General features: G+C 48.3%; 1 protein-coding gene across 3 annotated transcripts; it reads left to right on the top strand.

The window, feature by feature from the left end:
- Positions 1-15364, top strand: LOC105492854 (SWI/SNF related BAF chromatin remodeling complex subunit D1). Of its 3 annotated transcripts, XM_011760130.3 has the most exons (13): positions 1-206; positions 827-1014; positions 1291-1333; positions 1427-1549; positions 2034-2156; positions 3196-3312; positions 4586-4687; positions 4944-5105; positions 5196-5293; positions 9143-9278; positions 11564-11686; positions 13420-13521; positions 13653-15364. In XM_011760130.3, the coding sequence occupies exons 1-13, from the start codon at positions 30-32 to the stop codon at positions 13704-13706; spliced, it is 1548 nt and encodes a 515-aa protein (XP_011758432.2). In that variant the 5' UTR covers positions 1-29; the 3' UTR covers positions 13707-15364. The 3 variants fall into 3 exon arrangements, with proteins under 3 accessions (XP_011758432.2, XP_011758434.2, XP_011758433.2); XM_011760132.3 differs by lacking the exon at positions 11564-11686; XM_011760131.3 differs by lacking the exon at positions 2034-2156 and having other exon boundaries at positions 2-206.
- Positions 15365-18880: the final 3516 nt, after the last annotated feature.

Here is an 18880-nt window from a genome sequence, read left to right as displayed (position 1 = left end):
TGTGCAGCTGCATCGGCGGCTCCGGGAAGATGGCGGCCCGGGCGGGTTTCCAGTCTGTGGCTCCGAGCGGCGGCGCCGGAGCCTCGGGAGGGGCGGGCGCGGCTGCTGCCCTGGGCCCGGGCGGAACTCCGGGGCCTCCCGTGCGAATGGGCCCGGCTCCGGGTCAAGGGCTGTACCGCTCCCCGATGCCCGGAGCGGCCTATCCGGTGAGTGGGGCAGGAGGAGGGACGCGCGGGCCGGGGGCGGGGCCGAGCGGGGACGTGGGAGTGACAGGGGTGGGGGGAGAAGTAGGAGGGACTCCCTTGGGAGGGGTTCGGGCTCTGGGTGGGGGTTGGGGGAGGCAGTGCGCAGGAAGAGAGGGGGAGGCAGTTGGCGTCCACACCTGCTCCTAGGGGCATTGTTTCCGTGGGGAGTCGGTAGAGAACCAGGGTGGGTGAAGTGGGTCCAGGGATACCTATACGAGGGCCGGAGTGCAGAGGGGCTTGAGCAGCTCCATTGATCAAAGGAACACAGAACGTGTAGTTGACAAATTGAGGTCAGCTTCTAAAGAGATAGTAGCTAGCAGAGTAAATGTGGAACTGGCGATGTCCGATGTGTCCGATCCAAAATAGACCGATAATTTGAGTATAATCTGGCTCTCGCTTAGCTTTTGGACTCTTATTTTTCTGTGGAGTCACTGCTGGAGCAGAGGGTTCTCGTCTCATTGTCCTCCATTCCATCCGTAAACCTTACTTCATTCAAAGAACTCAGGCGTTCCCTGCTTTTCTTTCTTGGTGGGGTTTAGCAGGTGAAACCATGACATCTCTGGGTCCTCTCCCCTCTGTAGAGACCAGGTATGTTGCCAGGCAGCCGAATGACACCTCAGGGACCTTCCATGGGACCCCCTGGCTATGGGGGGAACCCTTCAGTCCGACCTGGCCTGGCCCAGTCAGGGATGGATCAGTCCCGCAAGAGACCTGCCCCTCAGCAGATCCAGCAGGTCCAGCAGCAGGCTGTCCAAAATCGAAACCACAAGTAAGATGATCCTGGGGCAGAGGGAGGGAGGGAGGGAGCCTGGGAGTACACAGGTGGTGGGATTACCTGAACCAAGAAGTGGTGGTGCTGTGTCAGCAGATGGTGCTACAGGATGATTGAGAATGCTTGGTGGTGGTGGTGGTGGTGGTGGTAGTTCTTTGATTTGAGAGAAGCTTTGCAATCCCTTCACATTACTATAAATGGACATGCTGACAGCTTATTTTCACGTTCTGACTAGTTCTGTCCCAACCTGATAATAGTGTTTATTCCCAACAGTGCAAAGAAAAAGAAGATGGCTGACAAAATTCTACCTCAAAGGGTGAGTCCAGGCTATCTGTTTTCTGGAAAGTGTGGTAGGTTTGAGTATAGAGATGAATCATCCTAGATTTCAATTAATTTTTCTGTTCCTAAGATTCGTGAACTGGTACCAGAATCCCAGGCCTATATGGATCTCTTGGCTTTTGAAAGGAAACTGGACCAGACTATCATGAGGAAACGACTAGATATCCAAGAGGCCTTGAAACGTCCCATCAAGGTAACACAGGAAGTTACTAAGCAGAGAGCCAAAGGAGAGGACCCAGGAACCTTCAGCAGGCTTAGGATGAGAAATCAAAGGCACAGCACAACTCTCCTTGGCATTTAAATTGTATCTTTCCCTTCCGCCTACAAACTGAGAATTACATTAGGAGGATAAGAACAGAATGGCAAAGGGGGAGGGGCTCTTGATGTCTCTTGCACTACAAATATACCCTTGTCCATGTTTTTGCTGTAACTGCTCTGCTACCTTGGGAACCTGGCACCTTGCATGACTTTGTCCACCTGGCATCCCACTGTATGCACTTGTACTTAGGCTGATGGCCAGTACTCCTCTTCTAAATGGAATCTTCATCCACCCACCCAAGGGACTGGGTAGACAGTAAGCCAGTCTGTTAGGAATAATTTTGGGGTTTGGGGAGACTCTTGTCTTCAACATTAGACCACTGAAGCCCCACGATCAATCCTGTTTCTGCCTTCCTCAGCAAAAACGGAAGCTGCGAATTTTCATTTCTAACACTTTCAATCCGGCTAAGTCAGATGCCGAGGATGGGGAAGGGACGGTGGCTTCCTGGGAGCTTCGGGTAGAAGGACGGCTCCTGGAGGATGTGAGTTCAAGGTCCACAGTGGTTGGCCTCTAGGGTGGGAGCTGCTGGGAATGAACAGTGTTGTCTGGTCAGCAGGAAGCCTAACTGGTGCTCACAGCTCCTTTTGGGAGCAGTAGGGAGAGGGACACTGTTCCCTGCACTGAAAGACAATGGTCCTTTGTGTTTGCCCCCACACCTTTGGCCTTCACTGGTATCATATGGAGAACCTTATTGTCCTGGGATCTGATTTGTGATTTACCTTCCTCTTGGTGCTGCTGGCCATTGGATTTAGCCGTATCTGTAGATTATTTAGTTTTTGTTTTGTTTTGTTTTTAGTCGAGTTTGCACTTAATTTGAGGCCGTGTTTCCTCTCTGAGTTCTTGTGGTATCTCTATCTTCTCAACTTTCATTGGAGGCACCCCATAGTTTAAGTAGGATAGATTTCTCTTGACAGGCTCTTTGTTGCTTCCTGGGGAGCATCAGCTGACAGGTGATAGCCCCCAAACTTCCCAACCCAGAAGCTCCTCGGGGAAGCTCACCTTTCTCTCATTCCCTTACATTCTCTTGCTCTATTTTTAGCTGCTCGCAGGAAGCTAATTGGAATGCACTTTTGCAGGAGAACCAGGGCTCAGTGTCAGAGCCTCCTTCTCTATATAGGTCCGGTCCATCTGCTGGTGGTGTCATTCTGTCCAAATAAAGCTGTTTTTGTTCTGGCTGCTTATTGCCTGTGATTCATTTCCCCTCTAGAGTCAGACTTTTCTCTGCTCAAACTCGCTTAGTTATATGCAATGGTTTGCTTAACTTGCCTCATTTCCCTTGGGCAAATGAGGTGGGTAAAACTGACCCTGTATGTGTTCTAGGCTGCTTCTTCAGGGTTCTGTTGTTACCATGACTGGTTTAATACCTGCAGCTGCCTACTTTGCCTATCTCTCCTAAGAGATATTCAGAAAATATTTTTTGAGTTTTTTCTCATTGTGTTGGGGTTCCTTTTTCATAGGATTTTGTCTTGGGAAGTTTCTTCTGGCCTTTCGTAACATGATTTTTCTTTTCTCTCCTCTAGTCAGCCTTGTCCAAATATGATGCCACTAAACAAAAGAGGAAGTTCTCTTCCTTTTTTAAGTCCTTGGTGATTGAACTGGACAAAGACCTGTATGGGCCCGACAACCATCTGGTAGAAGTGAGTAGTTCTGCCTTCTAGGCTTTGACTCTGATTGGAGGATGATGGACTTGGGAGCCATGTTTTAATGTCTAAGGAGAGGGGGAGGTATAAAGTGGTCACTCTAGGTGTACACAGTACCACTCCAGGTGTACAGTTTGCACGTTGACCTCTAGATGGCACTAGCATGTTTAGTTAGGACCAAGGGCTCTTGTAATCTTAACTTGTCCCATCTTTTTAATGTTACTATCCTGGTCACTGCCGCCTCTTTCAAGGGAAAGTCTACTGGTGGCCTCTTGTACGTGCCATGCCATCTCTGCATCTTGCTTGTTAATAATGGTGAGATGTGGTTACCCATGCACCAATCATACTTTTTCCTGGTAGCAGTTGCTGTAATGAGAGGGATTGACTGATAGGGTACCAGTACTTGCCAAGGTTACCATTATAGATCTGGGACTTCCTCTTGGTCTGTGCTCCATTTACATTTACATTCCAATTCAGCAAAAATCCTTTATTATGATGCCTGATTGCACACCATTTTGAAGCCCATGTTAGCAACAGTATTCTTTGGGATACAGGCAAAACCAGAAGGACAGTCCAGCCAGCACGCCAAGTGAACTTAACCTGCTCCTTTCTTTGCCAGTGTAGCTGCAGCCCCTTAACCTCAACTACTAAGAGACATGGGAAGGTCTTTACCATCTAATAAGGGAAGTAAGTCATAGAATCAATAGAAACTTGTAAATATATTAATTTAATTTTATAGCAGTAGAGTATAGTGGCTAAGAATGTGGACTATAGAATCAAACACACCAGAGCTCAAATGGTGGCTCCGCCACTTATTGGCTGTTTGACCTAGGCAAGTTACTCTATTCTGCTGAGCATCGTTTTCTCACCTGTAAAATAAGTATAATTGTGCCTATCTTGTATAGATGTTTGGGAAGTGAGATAATCCAGGCAAATGTCTTAGAATACTCTCACACGTAGTTAAGTACTCAGTAAATGATAGCTATGTTATGTTACTGTTCACATGTGTATTATCCATTTTGTGGATAGAATTATCACTGGACATTCAGGCTTATTTAAATGCAACCACAAACAGAATTAAAAGGTTAATCTACTTATACACAGACAGTAATCCCAGAGCCATATGCAGTTTTTTAAAATGCCTCATGCTATTGCTCTTCTCCAGTAGCCTCAGTAATCAAAGTTGAATATTCAGTCATTACAGAAGCTCTTCCCTCCCACCCCAGCTCTTCCTCTGGGAGAGCACCCCCTGACATCTTCCTCTCTGTAGTGGCACAGGACCGCCACTACCCAGGAGACCGATGGCTTTCAGGTGAAGCGGCCGGGAGATGTGAATGTACGGTGTACTGTCCTACTGATGCTGGATTACCAGGTATTCTGTGGTGGTATGAGGGGGTCCAGCTTTTACAGCCATATCCTGTCAGTGAGCTCACTTTAAAGGGTTTATGTCTAGTTGTGAATAATTTGCCACTTTGTCACAGAGATAGAGTCTTAGTCATCTCTGAGTTCTTCCTAGAATGTTTCTGTCCCAGAAAAAGCACTACATTGTTGTTGAATAGTTTGAATGTATTGCTGCATAGAGACCCAGCTAACTAGCTTCATCCCCTATACCCTTTGGTTCCCTGCAGCCTCCCCAGTTTAAATTAGACCCCCGCCTAGCTCGGCTCTTGGGCATCCACACCCAGACTCGTCCAGTGATCATCCAAGCACTGTGGCAATATATTAAGACACATAAGCTCCAGGACCCTCATGAGCGGGAGTTTGTCATCTGTGACAAGTACCTGCAGCAGGTAAGTAATGGACCCATTCTTTTGCTAGAATCCATTAGAACACTAGCTGCACTCAAAATGCTAACCTCGTGCTTCTCTCCTTTGCCACAGATCTTTGAGTCTCAACGTATGAAGTTTTCAGAGATCCCGCAGCGGCTCCATGCCTTGCTTATGCCACCAGAACCTATTATCATTAATCATGTCATCAGGTAGGCCTGTGTGTGGGAGGCAGTGCTGTGCCGGAGCTGCCTTGTACCAGTTTGCACAAGCTAGTTGTCAAATTTTCAGGAATTTTGCAAATAGGTTGTTAAACACAGCTGTTACTTACAATTAAATTACATAAACTTATAATTAAATATATTAGTCTAAAAGTGGGTAACATATACTCAAAATGTATTACTTTCTCATTATTACATTTTATTGTATTTGTGCTCTTGAGGTTATTTTTGCCTGTTGTATACATCTGGTGGAAATATGATAAAATGATATGATGTGCTTATATGTTATTGTGCATCTCTTCTCATGAACAGTAATGTAATGTTGGTAGCTTGAAATCAGAATTTTTTTTTTTTTTTGAAATGAAGTTTCATTCTTGTTACCTATGCTGGAGTGCAGTGGCGCAATCTTGGCTCACCGCAACCTCTGCTTACTGGGTTCAAGTGATTCTTCTGCCGCAGCCTCCCACATAGCTGGGATTACAGGCATGTGTCACCATGCCTGGCTAATTTTGTATTTTTAGTAGAGATGGGGTTTCTTCATGTTGGTCAGGCTGGTGTTGAACTCCTGACCTCAGGTGATCCGCCCGCCTTGGCCTCCCAAAGTGCTGGGATTACAGGCGTGAGCCGCTGTGCCCAGCCTTTTGTTTTGTTTTGTTTTGAGATGGAGTTTCGCTCTTGTTGCCCAGGCTGGTGTGCAGTGTCATGATCTCGGCTCACTGAAACCTCCACCTCCCGAGTTCAAGCGATTCTTCTACCGCAGCCTCCCATGTAGCTGGGATTACAGGCACCTGCCACCATGCCCAGCTAATTTTTTTATGTTTTTAGTAGTGATGGGATTTCACGATGTTTGCCAGGCTGATGTCAAACTCCTGACCTCAGGTGATCTGCCCGCCTTGGCCTCCCAAAGTGCTGGGATTACAGGTGTCAGCCACTGAGCCCGGCCGAAATCAGATTATTTAAAGCCCAAAGATCAGCAAATGCACATATCTGGGCACTTCCTCCTGCTCTCCTTTGGAAGATCAGTTGTTAAACATTTACCAGCTCTTCATTGATGGAAGAGCTCAGTGGCCATCTTTTCTCTGGATGGTACAGCATTCTATTCTGAGCCTCCAATTCCATTACTTCTATTCACTTTTTTGTTTAGAGGATGGAGAGCAAGGCATCTCTAGGCAGATAGGAAGTGAAGAAAATTCCTTCTCAAAGAAGCATGTCTCTGTAGTTGGATATAGTCTCTTTGCCTTTCTTCCTTTATTCCATATTAATTCCAGTAAGGACTTTTTTTTCTTTTTTTTTCTTTTCTTTTCTTTTTTTTTTTTTGAGACAGAATCTCATTCTGTCGCCAGGCTGGAGTGCAGCAGTGCAATCTCAGCTCACTGCAACCTCCACCTCCTGGGTTCAAGCGATTCTCCTGCCTCAGCCTCCTGAGTAGCTGGGATTACAGCATGCCAGTACGCCCCGGTGATTTTTTGTATTTGAGTAGAGATGGCGTTTCACAATGTTGGCCAGGATGGTCTCGATCTCCTAACTCTGTGATCCACCTGCCTCAAGCCTCCCAAAGTGCTGGGATTACAGGCATGAGCCACCACGCCTGGTGGGCTTTTTTTTTTCTTTTGACCCTGAACCTACAAGATGACAGAGAGGAAGAGGGGAGAAAAAGAAGAAAGATAAGACCCTGAACCATTACTTACGCAGTAGTAACTCCTCGACCTATAAATTAGGTCAGTAGAAGTTGGTCTGTCCTGTATTCCTATGCTTAAAGTTAGACCACTTTTAATTTTGTGTTTGACTTTATTTTTGGGGTCAATTTTAGTTTAAAAGGGAGAAAGCCAGGCACAGTGGCACGTTCCTGTAGACCCAGCTACTCCAGAGGCGAAGGTGGGTAGATATTTGAGTCCTGGAGTTCGAGTCCGGCCTGGGCAACGTAGCAAAATCCTGTCTCTGAAACAATGAAAAAAAGTTTGTTTGGTCAGGTGTAGTGGCTCACGTCTGTAATTCCAGCACTTCGGGAGGCCAAGGCGGGCGGATCACAAGGTCAGGAGTTCAAGACCAGTTTGGCCAATATGGTGAAACCCCCATCTCTACTAAAAATACAAAAATTAGGTGGGTGTGGTGGTGGGCACCTGTAGTCCCAGCTACTTGGGAGGCTGAGGAAGGAGAATCGCTTGAACTTGGGAGGCAGACGTTGCAGTGAGCCGAGATTGTGCCACTGCACTCCAGCCTGGGCAACAGAGCGAGACTCCATCTTAAAAAAAAAAAAAAAAAGCTTCGTTTGTTTAAACATATATAGAGTCTCGCTCTGCCAGACTGGAATGCAGTGGCGTGATCTTTGCTCACTGTAACCGCTGCCTCCCAGGTTCAAGCAGTTCTTGTGCCTCAGCCTCCCAAGTAGTTGTCATTACAGGCATGCGCCACTTTTTGTATTTTTAGTAGAGATGGAATTTCACCATGTTCGCCACACTGGTGTTGAATTCCTGGCCTTGAGTGATCTGCCCGTGTTGGCCTCCCAGAGTGCTGGGGTTACAGGCATGAGCCACCACACTTGGCCAAAAAAGTTTTAAAAATTATTATTATTTTTTTTTTTTTTGAGACAGAGTCTCTCTCTGTTGCCCAGGCTGGAATGCAGTGGTGTAATCATGGCTCACTGCATCCTCGTCCTCCTGGGCTCAAGTGATCCTCCCACCTCAGCCTCCTGAGTAGCTGGGATCACAGATGTGTGCCACCTAGCCCAGGAATTATTTTGAAATTTTTTGTAGAACCTGGGGTCTTACTGTGTAGTATAGGCTGGTCTCAAACTCGTGGGCTCAAGCAGTCCTCCTACTTCAGCCTCCCAAAGTGTTAGGAATTCAGGCATGAGCCACCATGGCTCGCCAAATTTTTTTTTTTTTTTTGAGACCATCTCACTCTGTCACCCAGGCTGAAGTGTAGTGGCATTAACTTGGCTCACTATAACCTCTGCTTCCCAGGTTCAAGAGATTCTCCTGCCTCAGCTTCCCCAGTAGCTGGGATTACAGGCATAAGCTACCATGTCTGGCTAATTTTTAGTAAAAATGGGGTTTCACCATGTTCCTGACCTCAGGTGATCGCCCACCTTGGCCTCCCAAAGTGCTGGGATTACAGGCGTAAGTCACCATGCCTGGCTGCCAAAAATTTTTTTTAAAGGGAGAAAGATATATAGGAGACTGTAGCAGTGATTTCCTTTGGAGAGGAAGGAACTGCTTTTCACAGGATACCTTTTGTACTGCTTGAATTTTTTTTTTTTTTTTTTTTTTTTGAGACGGAGTCTTGCTCTGCCGCCCAGGCTGGAGTGCAGTGGCCGGATCTCAGCTCACTGCAAGCTCCGCCTCCCGGGTTTACGCCATTCTCCTGCCTCAGCCTCCCGAGTAGCTGGGACTACAGGCGCCGGCCACCTCGCCCGGCTAGTTTTTTGTATTTTTTAGTAGAGACGGGGTTTCACCATGTTAGCCAGGATGGTCTCGATCTCCCGACCTCGTGATCCGCCCGTCTCGGCCTCCCAAAGTGCTGGGATTACAGGCTTGAGCCACCGCACCCGGCCACTGCTTGAATTTTTACCATTGACTTTTTAAATAAATAACTTTATTGAAGTATAATTTATATATAACAGAGTATACCAATTGAAAGTGTAGTCTGAAGATTTTTGCCAGATCTGTATACCATGTAGCTGCCACAATAAAGTATAGAACATTTCTGTCACACCCAGAAGTTGTTGGGCCCTTTTGCAATTAGCCCCTTTTCTCTTCATCCTGGGTCATCTTTTTGACCCTGTGTAATTAGGTCTTAGGGGACAAGCTCTTTACCAGGCCCCTTTGGTTTCCTGTCCAGTGTTGACCCGAATGATCAGAAAAAGACAGCTTGTTATGACATTGATGTTGAAGTGGATGACACCTTGAAGACCCAGATGAATTCTTTTCTGCTGTCCACTGCCAGCCAACAGGAGATTGCTACTCTAGACAACAAGGTAGGGGTCTGTGCCCTGGACGGTTGGGTACCACCAGCCCCTATCACAGCTTCAAGGCCTCCTTTTGATTTTTAGTGTTCATTCAAAATATGGCGACACCCAGTATATGTCAGGTACTGTGCTTGGTGCTGGTTTGAGCCAGACTCAAATGAATTCTGATTGTGGGGATACTCTCAATAGCGCTGAGCCTCAGTTTCTGATTTGTGGAATAGAGACCATGGTACCTTTTTTTTTTTCTTTTTTCTTTTCAGGAGTCTCACTCTCTCGCCCAGGCTGGAGTGCAGTGGTGCAATCCTGCCTCACGGCAACCTCCACTTCTGGGTTCAAGTGATTCTCCTGCCTCAGCCTCCCAAGTAGCTGGGATTACAGGCACCCACCTTCACACCTGGCTAATTTTTGTATTTTTAGTAGAGACAGGGTTTCGCCATGTTGGCCAGGCTGGTCTCCAACTCCTGACCTCAAGTGATCTGCCCGCCTCGGCCTCCCAAAGTATTGGGATTACAAGCGTGAGCCACCATGCCCAGCCCATAGTACCTATTTTAATCAGGTTGCTATGACAATTAAATGAGGGAGTATATGTAAAGACTTGAGTCTGTATCTGGCACATATAAAAACAACAAGTGGTAACTTCTGCTACTATTATTGTTATCTGGATTGTTATTATTAGACACAGTCCTTGCAAATAAAGCCAAAAGTGCTTTGGGAACACAAAGGAAAAAGGGAGGCTTTGCTGGAAGAGTTGATGCCCCAACTAAATCTTGTTTGGTTTTTTTTTTTTTTTTTTTTTTTTTTTGAGATGGAGTCTTGCTCTGTCGCTTAGGCTGGAGTGCAATGGCGTGATCTTGGCTCACTGCAACCTCCGTCTCCTGGGTTCAAGTGATTCTCCTGTCTCAGCCTCCTGAGTAGCTGGGACTACAGGTGCCCGCCACCACGCCCAGTAATTTTTGTATTTTTAGTAGAGATGGGGTTTCACCATATTAGTCAGACTGGTCTTGAACTCCTGACCTCAGGTGATCCACCCGCTTCGGCCTCCCAAAGTGCTGGTATCACAGGTGTGAGCCACCGCGCCCAGCCCTAATGAAATCTTGAAGGACAAAGTAGGTGTTAATGAAAGGGCAAAAAGGGTAGTGGTGCTGGGGGTATAGGAGGCAGAAGACATTCCAGAAAGAGGGAATAGGGCGTGTAAAGATCCAGAGAGGAGAGAGAGAGCCTGGTGTCTTAAAGAAGTACCAGCCATTTAGTGTGCTAGATACAGCATGGAGTGCCAGGGATGGGATGTTTTGGGAAGGAAAGCTAGATAGGGAGCCAGATGCCTAATCATGAAGAACCTTTGATTCAGGGAAGACTGGTTTATGTTTCATCCTGAAGACTGTGTTGAGAGATCATTACCAGTGGAGGGACTGATGCTATTTGTATGTAGAATCATCATTGCAGGAAGGTGGAGAATAATTTGTCAGAGGGCAGGGCTGGAGGCAGGAAGCCCAGTTAGGAGGCTGGTGCAGTAATCCATGTGAGACGTGTTGAGGCCCTACATTTACAGTCCCGACAGTCAGGGTGGAGATAAGTAGATAGATTTGAGAGGTGTCAAAGTGCAATTGAAGGAATTTGGCCACTGTTGGGATTAGAGTGAGGGGTGAATGAGAAGGAAATGTTATGATGCCTCCCAGGTCTCTAGCTTGGGTGGATAGTAGTATTTACTATGACTGGGAAGAGGGGAGGAGGAGGAGCAGGTATTGGAGAAAGGGTAGTGAATTTAATTTTAGAGATGTCAAGTTTAAGCAGTCGGTTTGGTTGGAGTATAGAAAATAGACTCTGGGCTGCAGACTGGGGACTCATTATACTGTCAGTGGTAGTGGAAGACATACAAGTCGAAGAAATTGCTGGGAGGAGTATGTAGAATGAGAAAAGAGTTGAGAACAAAACCTAGAGATGAGAGCTTATGAGACAGCCCCATATGCCAGTCCTTTTCTTCCTGAGAACACTTTTGGACCCATTTGGGCTGTGGAGTAAGTATTCATCATGTAGCTTTGCCCATAGTGGGCACTGAGGAGACCAAAAGGAAAACTTTCCTCACATGGGGTGTACAGAGAGACACAAACAAGGGCAAATTACCTGCTGAAAGAATGCCAAGGGTCGGAGCAGTTGGAACTTTATATGATGGTACCAGCTGTGGGCAGCACTGTGACTAGGTTGGGAGTGGCATGTGGAGTTGTCAGGCACCACCTGCCATTTAACTTCTCATTTTTCTAGTTTGAAAATGGTATGGGCTTCGTTCTTCCTTTCAGATCCATGAGACAATAGAAACCATCAACCAGCTGAAGACTCAGCGGGAGTTCATGCTGAGCTTTGCCAGAGACCCTCAGGGTTTCATCAATGACTGGCTTCAGTCCCAGTGCAGGGACCTCAAGGTAAAGAACCTAGGAGAGGTCTGAAGGGACTTAGGTCAGTGAGGCACACACCTGCTTTATTTATGTAGCAGCTGGTAGAAGACCCAGAGGAAGGAGTAAGGGGCCAGATTTTTCTTTAGCATGTTCCAGGGTCCATTTTGCAATTAAGCAGGGAAATGGGGGCAGACCCATCACGTGTTGATTTAGTACTTACTTTGTCTGTCACTGTGCTTCATCTTGTCAGGGATACAGAGTGGAAGACCTGATCTCTGCTTTCAAAGCAGCCTACGTTCTGTCTGAAGAAACTAGGCTAGTATAGCCGGGCACTGTGGCTCACACCTGTAATCCCAGCACTTTGGGAGGCTGAGGCCGACAGAACGCTTGAAGTCAGGAGTTTGAGACGAGCCTGGCCAACATGGTGAAACCCTGTCTCCACTAAAAATACAAAAATTTAGCCAGGCGTGGTGGTGTGCACCTGTAATCCCAGCTACTTGGGAGGCTGAGGCAGGAGAATCACTTGAACCCAGGAAGCAGATGTTGCAGTGAGCCAAGATTGTGCCACTGCACTCCAGCCTGGGTGACAGAGCGAGACTCCATCTCAAAAAAAAAGAGAAACTAGGCTAGTGTGATACAAAGTAGTAAACCATATAAAACATTATCAGGCCAGGCGTGGTGGCTTACGCCTGTAATCCCAGTACTTTGGGAGGCTGAGGAGGGCAGATCACCTGAGGTCAGGAGTTTGAGACTAGCCTGGCCAACACAGTGAAACCCCATCTCTACTAAAATACAAAAATCAGCCAGACATGGTGGCAGGTGCCTGTAATCCCAGTTACCCAGGAGGCTGAGGCAGGAGAATCGCTTGAACCCGGGAGACGGAGGCTGCAGTGAGCCGAGATCGCGCCACTGCACTCCAGCATGGCTGACAGAGTAAGACTCCATCTCAAAAAAAAAAAAAAAGACATTATCAGACTGACCAGGATCAATAAGGTAATTCAGAGAAGGGAGATCAGTGAAACTAGAATCTCTGGGGAAGGCTTCATGGAAAATTTGGGATTTGAAGACATTTCTCAGAAAGGGGAGCACAGTAAGCTCAGTCTAGTAGATAGGAATGGGCACAGAGTATGAACCCATCAGTTCTCACCCCTCCTGTGCTGACTGTGACTAGTTAGGCTGAGCAGAGGAGCAAGGGAAAAGGGATGCCAGGAAAGATCCCTGAACAAGGCAATGACTTGTTGATTGCAGAGGTGACTGGGTGTTGTATCAGTTTGCTGAGGCTGCTGTAGCAAACTACCACAAACTACCACAAACTGGGCAGTTTTAAACAACAGGTTTGTCTCACAGTTGTGGAGGCTGGAAGTCCAAAATTAGTGTGGGCAGTGCTGCTTCCTTCCGTGAGCTGGGAGGGAGACTCTGTTCTGTGCATCGCTCAGCTTCTGGTACCGCAGGTGTTCCTTGGCTTGTAGGTGGTGGTCTCTGTGTGACTTAACGTCATCTTCCTTCTGTACGTGTCTGTCTCCGTGTCCAAATTTCCCCTCTTTATAAGGGAACCTACCAGTCATATTAGGGGGTACCCTAGTGACCTCATCTTAACTTGATCATCTGCAGAGACCCTATTTCCAAATAAGGTCATTCACAGGTACTAGGGGGTTAGACTTCAACATTTTGGGGGAGGATACAATTTACGCAATAATGGGTGTGAAGGAAGGAAACAAGCCTTTTCTCCTCTCTCTTCCCTCTCCCTGCATCTCCCTCAGACAATGACTGATGTGGTGGGTAACCCAGAGGAGGAGCGCCGAGCTGAGTTCTACTTCCAGCCCTGGGCTCAGGAGGCTGTGTGCCGATACTTCTACTCCAAGGTAAGTACATGGGGTGCATGGGGAAATTGATAAAAGGCACAGGGTTTTTCACCCCTGATAGGGGTCAGTGGTGTTAGACACAAACTTCTGGTTTGTCTCATCTTCTACTCCCGTCACTATTTTCTCCTTAGGTGCAGCAGAGACGACAAGAATTAGAGCAAGCCCTGGGAATCCGGAATACATAGGGCGTCTCCCACAGCCCTGATTCGGCTGCACCAATTTTCGATTTGGGCCCTGTGCTGCCTGCCTCATAGCACCTGCCTTGGTCTTGCTTGGGGCGTTCCAGGGGATGCTGTTGGTTCAAGGACAACACCAGAATGAAGAGGGTCTCACATTTCTGTCTCATAAGACACCTGTTACCCTCTTCTTTCACCCCATCCCTTCCCACCCCCAGCTTCCCTTTGACCCACAAAGTTCCCATGTGCCTCTACCCTCCCCTGGTCTACATAGGACCTCTAGATAGTGTTAGAGAGAGAACCTGTAGTGGTAATGAGTGCTTGGAATGGATTGGGCCTAAGGCCAGGTGGTCTTCAAGGGGACCAGCTACACTGATCCTGCCCTTCAGAGACCCAGGAGTTGGGAGCTTTAGCTCCTTCTCCAAGACTCAGGCCTGGGGGCACTCTATAAGCTAGTTGATCTTGGCTCTCCTGATAACAGAATCCAATTTCCTTCCTTCCCTCCACAGGTTTGGAACAAACTCTCCCTTCACTTGTTGCCCCATAGCACTAAAGAAACCCTGGTTCTTGGGCTCCACTGAGCCCCAGGTCAGTCCCCAGCCCTCTGGATTGGCCTGCTCTCTCAGTGCTTCTCTCACTCCTTAGTGGGGGTCCACATCAGTATTGGAGTTTGTTCTTTAACTGTTGCTCTCTCCCAGACACTCCCTGTGGCTGCCCTTTGTAATTCCCTCAGATCTGCCCTAACCCCGGGCATTTGGGTGGGGAAATCTTGCCTTTCCCTTTCAGAGCCCCAGGGATCTCATCTGGGGAACTGTCATTGCCAGCAGAGGCTGTTCCTTCCTGCTGCTGTTTGGAGATGTGATTCATTCACTCCACCCTGCCTCCCCATCCCTTAATGGAGAAACAGGCCTAAAACCAAACGGGTAAAAAGCCCTGGGCCATCCCTGTCTTCCTGTCCCTTGTCTGCCCAGTTGACACCTACTGGTGACTTCTAGGGCACTGAGGAGTGAAAGCGCCTAGGGCTGGAGAATAGCGCTGAGTTGGGTTTGTGACTCTTCCCTCTCCCTGCCTCACAGGATTGTGACTCCCCAGCCCCTGCCCTCAAAGCTTCAGACCCCTCAGGTAGCAGCAGGACCTTGTGATCTTGGCCCCTTGGAACTGAGATGGTTTTTGCATCTTTCCAGGAGGGCCTCACATTCTTCTTCCAGGTTGTATTACCCCCGAGTTAGCATATCCCAGGCTCGCAGACTCAACACAGCAAGGGTGGGAGACAGCTGGGCACAGAGGGGGAATTCCGTTCAGCATGGGCTCTAAACCCACAGAACTGACAAAGCCCCTGCTTCCCCACCCCCTCCTCAGGCTCCTGCGAGCACACCCCCACCCTCAAATCCCTGCCTGTTCTATACTGGGGACAGCAGAGTTTTCTCCCAATCTTCCCCTTCCTGCCACTTTCCCTCCCTTGAAAGGTTGACACTGGACAACCTTGGGGCAGCTGAGCCCTGGCCCGCCTCCTGGCTGGAACCATGAGAAGGAAGCTCAGTACTTCCATAGTGTCCCTGTTGATAACTGTTTTTATTAACTGAATTATGTTTTTTTCATGGACCAAAATTTTTTTTGTACTGTCCCCTTATTGATGTTACCCAGTTTTAATAAAAGAATCTTCTGAAGGATGGGTCCTCTTACCTACTGTGAGAGAGCTCTTCCCTGAGCTCTTCTTCCTTCAATACCATTAGCCATGCTCGTAGTGTTTGTTCATTTTATTTGACAAGTATTTATTGAGCACCTGCTGTGTGCTAGTTGTGATGCTAGACACGGGAGATAAAGTGGAAAATGAGATTTCTACTTTTGTGGACCTCAGGGTCTTACCTTAAGAGATTGGTGTCTGCCCCAGTGGTCCAAGCAGGCTAGTTGCTGGTTGGGATTATTGGGTTTCACCACTGGATCTTAAGAGCCCTTTCCCGACTTTCCTTGTTACGCAGGTACTAACAGGTCAGTGGCAGTCATCTTCCTCCTTGTCCATCTGAGCTCCCCAGAGCACCTGTTGGCTGGAGTGAGCCATAGATGCCCGTGATCCCCTTACGTTTGACAAACCTAAGCCTTTGGAGGAGTTTCACTTCTTCCCCCAGGGCTTCTGTCTAGATGTGGGCAGGAACTGGACAACCAAAGACATTTTTGCTTTTTGTGCCTGCTACTCTAATGTTTAAGGTTCCACTTTCATGGTTCAAGTAAGAGTTCAGTTTTGTGTTTTGAGACGGAGTTTTGCTCTTGTTGCCCAGGCTGGAGTGCAATGGCGCGTTCTTGGCTCACTACAACCTCCGCCTCCCAGGTTCAAGTGATTCTTCTGCCTCAGCTTCCCAAGTAGCTGGGATTACAGGCACGCACCACCATGCCCGGCTAATTTTGTATTTTTAGTAGAGATGGGGTTTCTCCATGTTGATCAGACTGGTCTCAAAACTCCCAACCTCAGGTGATCCGCCTGCCTCCCAAAGTGCTGGGATTACAGGCGTGAGCCGCCGCGCCCGGGTAAGAGTTCAGTTCTTTTTTTTTTTTTTTTTTTGAGACGGAGTCTCGCTCTGTCGCCCAGGCTGGAGTGCAGTGGCCGGATCTCAGCTCACTGCAAGCTCCGCCTCCCAGGTTTATGCCATTCTCCTGCCTCAGCCTCCCGAGTAGCTGGGACTACAGGCGCCCGCCACCTTGCCCGGCTAGTTTTTTGTATTTTTTAGTAGAGATGGGGTTTCACCGTGCTAGCCAGGATGGTCTCGATCTCCTGACCTCGTGATCCGCCCGTCTTGGCCTCCCAAAGTGCTGGGATTACAGGCGTGAGCCACCGCGCCCGGCCAAGAGTTCAGTTCTTAAGAGCACCGTGGAAGTTCTGTGTTGTCATCCTCATACTGTAGACAACTAGCCCCTCCTTGGCAGAGTTTGGAAGACAGCTCAGGAGAGATTCTCATTAGCAATCACTTGAAACTCGCCTGCAGTTCTACCTGCTTCCCACTTGGGGGCTCATGACTTTTTCCTTTGTCATTATGCAAGAATGGGGTTTGGAATATAGGATCAGAGTGCAACCACTTTCCAAAGTTGTAGTTTAAAAATTATCCTTTGCATCTTTGGATGGGAACATTCTAGCATTGCCTGTTCAATATATGTAATCAAACCCACCAAAAAATCCAACCACTGTTCCTTCTCCGGAACTTGGGGTTTATCAGACTTGAGAAGGGAAAGCAGAGAGGAGTGGTTGGGCCGATAACTAGGAGTGGAGAAAATTGATGTCAAGGACATTGAAATGGCATCTGTTTTTACCCAGGCTAATTACATGTGTAATGAATGGCTGATGAACCATTATTAATTTCAACCAAATAATCTACAGTTTGCTCTTGGGAAAAGAGCTCTAGTGATACAGATAACTTCCTGTGATGAGCCAGTTCTGAATCTCTGCACCCTCTTTATTCCCATGTAAATGAGCACATTCTTAGTCTCTACACTACCTAAAATGATTGTAGGGGCAAAATGAGAGAGGGAAGCATTTAGGCAAAAACAAGGGGGTTATTTTATGCATAAACATCCATTCTTTGGGGCTCTCATCATTTGTGCCAGGGACAGAAGCATCCTTTCTCTTCCATCACCCGTAATCAGTGCTCCCAGCTGGCAGCCTGGCACTGGAGCCTTCATCTCAGTGCCAGTGCAATAAAGGAGTGGTCTGTGGGAGGCTGTCTCCGTATTAGGTATAACATTGTGCAAAGAAAAACAGCCAACTACTGATTTCATGTCCGTTTCCCTATGGGAACTCACTGGCCATGGAAGGAGAATATGGTTGGTTTTTCCTGGGCAGTCCCTGGAACTTAGAAAGCCATTTCTTCCCAGTCTTGACCTCCTGCCTGCTTACCCCTACCCACAGGTTGTGCCCAGACTTCCCTCTAGCCCAGTGCTTGTTACCAGTTGCTGGCCAGCAGCAGCCCAGGGGGATGGCAACACCCACCTAAATGTCTGCCAAGCCAGGAGGACAGCACATGAGCACACGGTGGTGTCTGCCCTCTAGGCCAAGGTGCACAGTGTTAGGAGCCTCTTGCTCCACTCTCCAGATCAGCCTGGAAACCAGAGCTTCCCTCGTCTTAGACAAACAGATGGCTGTGGGCGATACAGAGCCCTGAACTGCTGACTATGTTCCTTCCATCTCGCCCTTCCCCAAAAAACATATACCAAACTTACCCCCAGTGACGGCATCTGAGACCACAAAGCCCCACGGACACAGCTGCCCCGGGTCCTGCCTCCCTTCCCCTTTTCTGGCCTCTGCAGACTAGCCATTCACCTGAGGAAGCCCCTGGGGCAGTACCTTGGAAACCCCTGAGAGGAGGAGTTGAAGGAGGCTCAAAGCCTCTCAAGGACAGTGTGCACTCTGCCTGCCTCCTATTTCCTCCTCTTAAGCCCACAGTCTACAACAAAATTGTGTGCCGCAATTCTCAGAGCCCTCTAACTTTGACCTTTCCCACTTTCCCTAGAACACATTTTTGGGTGGGGATCATCTGAGGTGAGAGGCCCATGGATGAGTCCCCAAGATGACCTCTGTGAGTGACCAAGACAACCTTGTCTTTTGAGGCTCCTGGGGCCTCATCCTTTTTTGAGCTGAGCTGTCCTCAGAACAGGCCCTTACCTCTTAATGTGGCCTCATCTTTAGAGGCGGGAAGTGGGCCCACATCCCCCACCCCAGCCCTGCAGTGCAGCTAGCGTGGGCCTGCTAGAGGACAGAATTGTGGAACAGGGTCCTGCGAGGGTATGTGGCAGGGTGTGGGATAGGGAGTCATGGAGGAGCCTACCTCTGAAAGGCATTCCCCTAGCTGCTACTGAAGCTAAATACAATTTATTTTATGCTGGGAGACAGAAGGGAGTGAGGGAGACCAGTCACCTGCTCCTTATCTGGGCTATTTTCTTGGCAGACCTCAAAATGAGACCATGGTGGGGAGGGGGTGGGAAGCTGGGCTGGGACCAAGGGAAGAAGCTTGCCAGCACTGTCAGCCGATGAGCCCAGGAGGAAAAGCAGGGCCTAGTCTCTGCCCCATTCCTGTTCCCCACCTGTCTGTACCCTGTCTCTCCTTTCCCTGGCTCTGCCAGACTCTATCTCCCTGGGCACCAGCCTCCCCACCCACCCCTGGAGGGCGGGGCTTGGCTGCACCCACGTGTGGTGGAGT

This window comes from Macaca nemestrina, chromosome 10 (assembly GCF_043159975.1).
Source record: "Macaca nemestrina isolate mMacNem1 chromosome 10, mMacNem.hap1, whole genome shotgun sequence".
Classification (NCBI taxonomy): Eukaryota; Metazoa; Chordata; class Mammalia; order Primates; family Cercopithecidae; genus Macaca; species Macaca nemestrina.
Note: the sequence above shows the minus strand (reverse complement) of the source record. Positions and strands in the feature narration are given on the sequence as shown.

Excerpts from the sequence above, each read along its gene's own strand:
- LOC105492854 (XM_011760130.3), top strand. The coding sequence starts at position 30 with ATGGCGGCCCGGGCGGGTTTCCAGTCTGTGGCTCCGAGCGGCGGCGCC. Across the intron at positions 1,015-1,290 it reads GTCCAAAATCGAAACCACAA|TGCAAAGAAAAAGAAGATGG; the intron begins GTAAGATGATCC and ends TATTCCCAACAG. Across the intron at positions 4,688-4,943 it reads TACTGATGCTGGATTACCAG|CCTCCCCAGTTTAAATTAGA; the intron begins GTATTCTGTGGT and ends GGTTCCCTGCAG.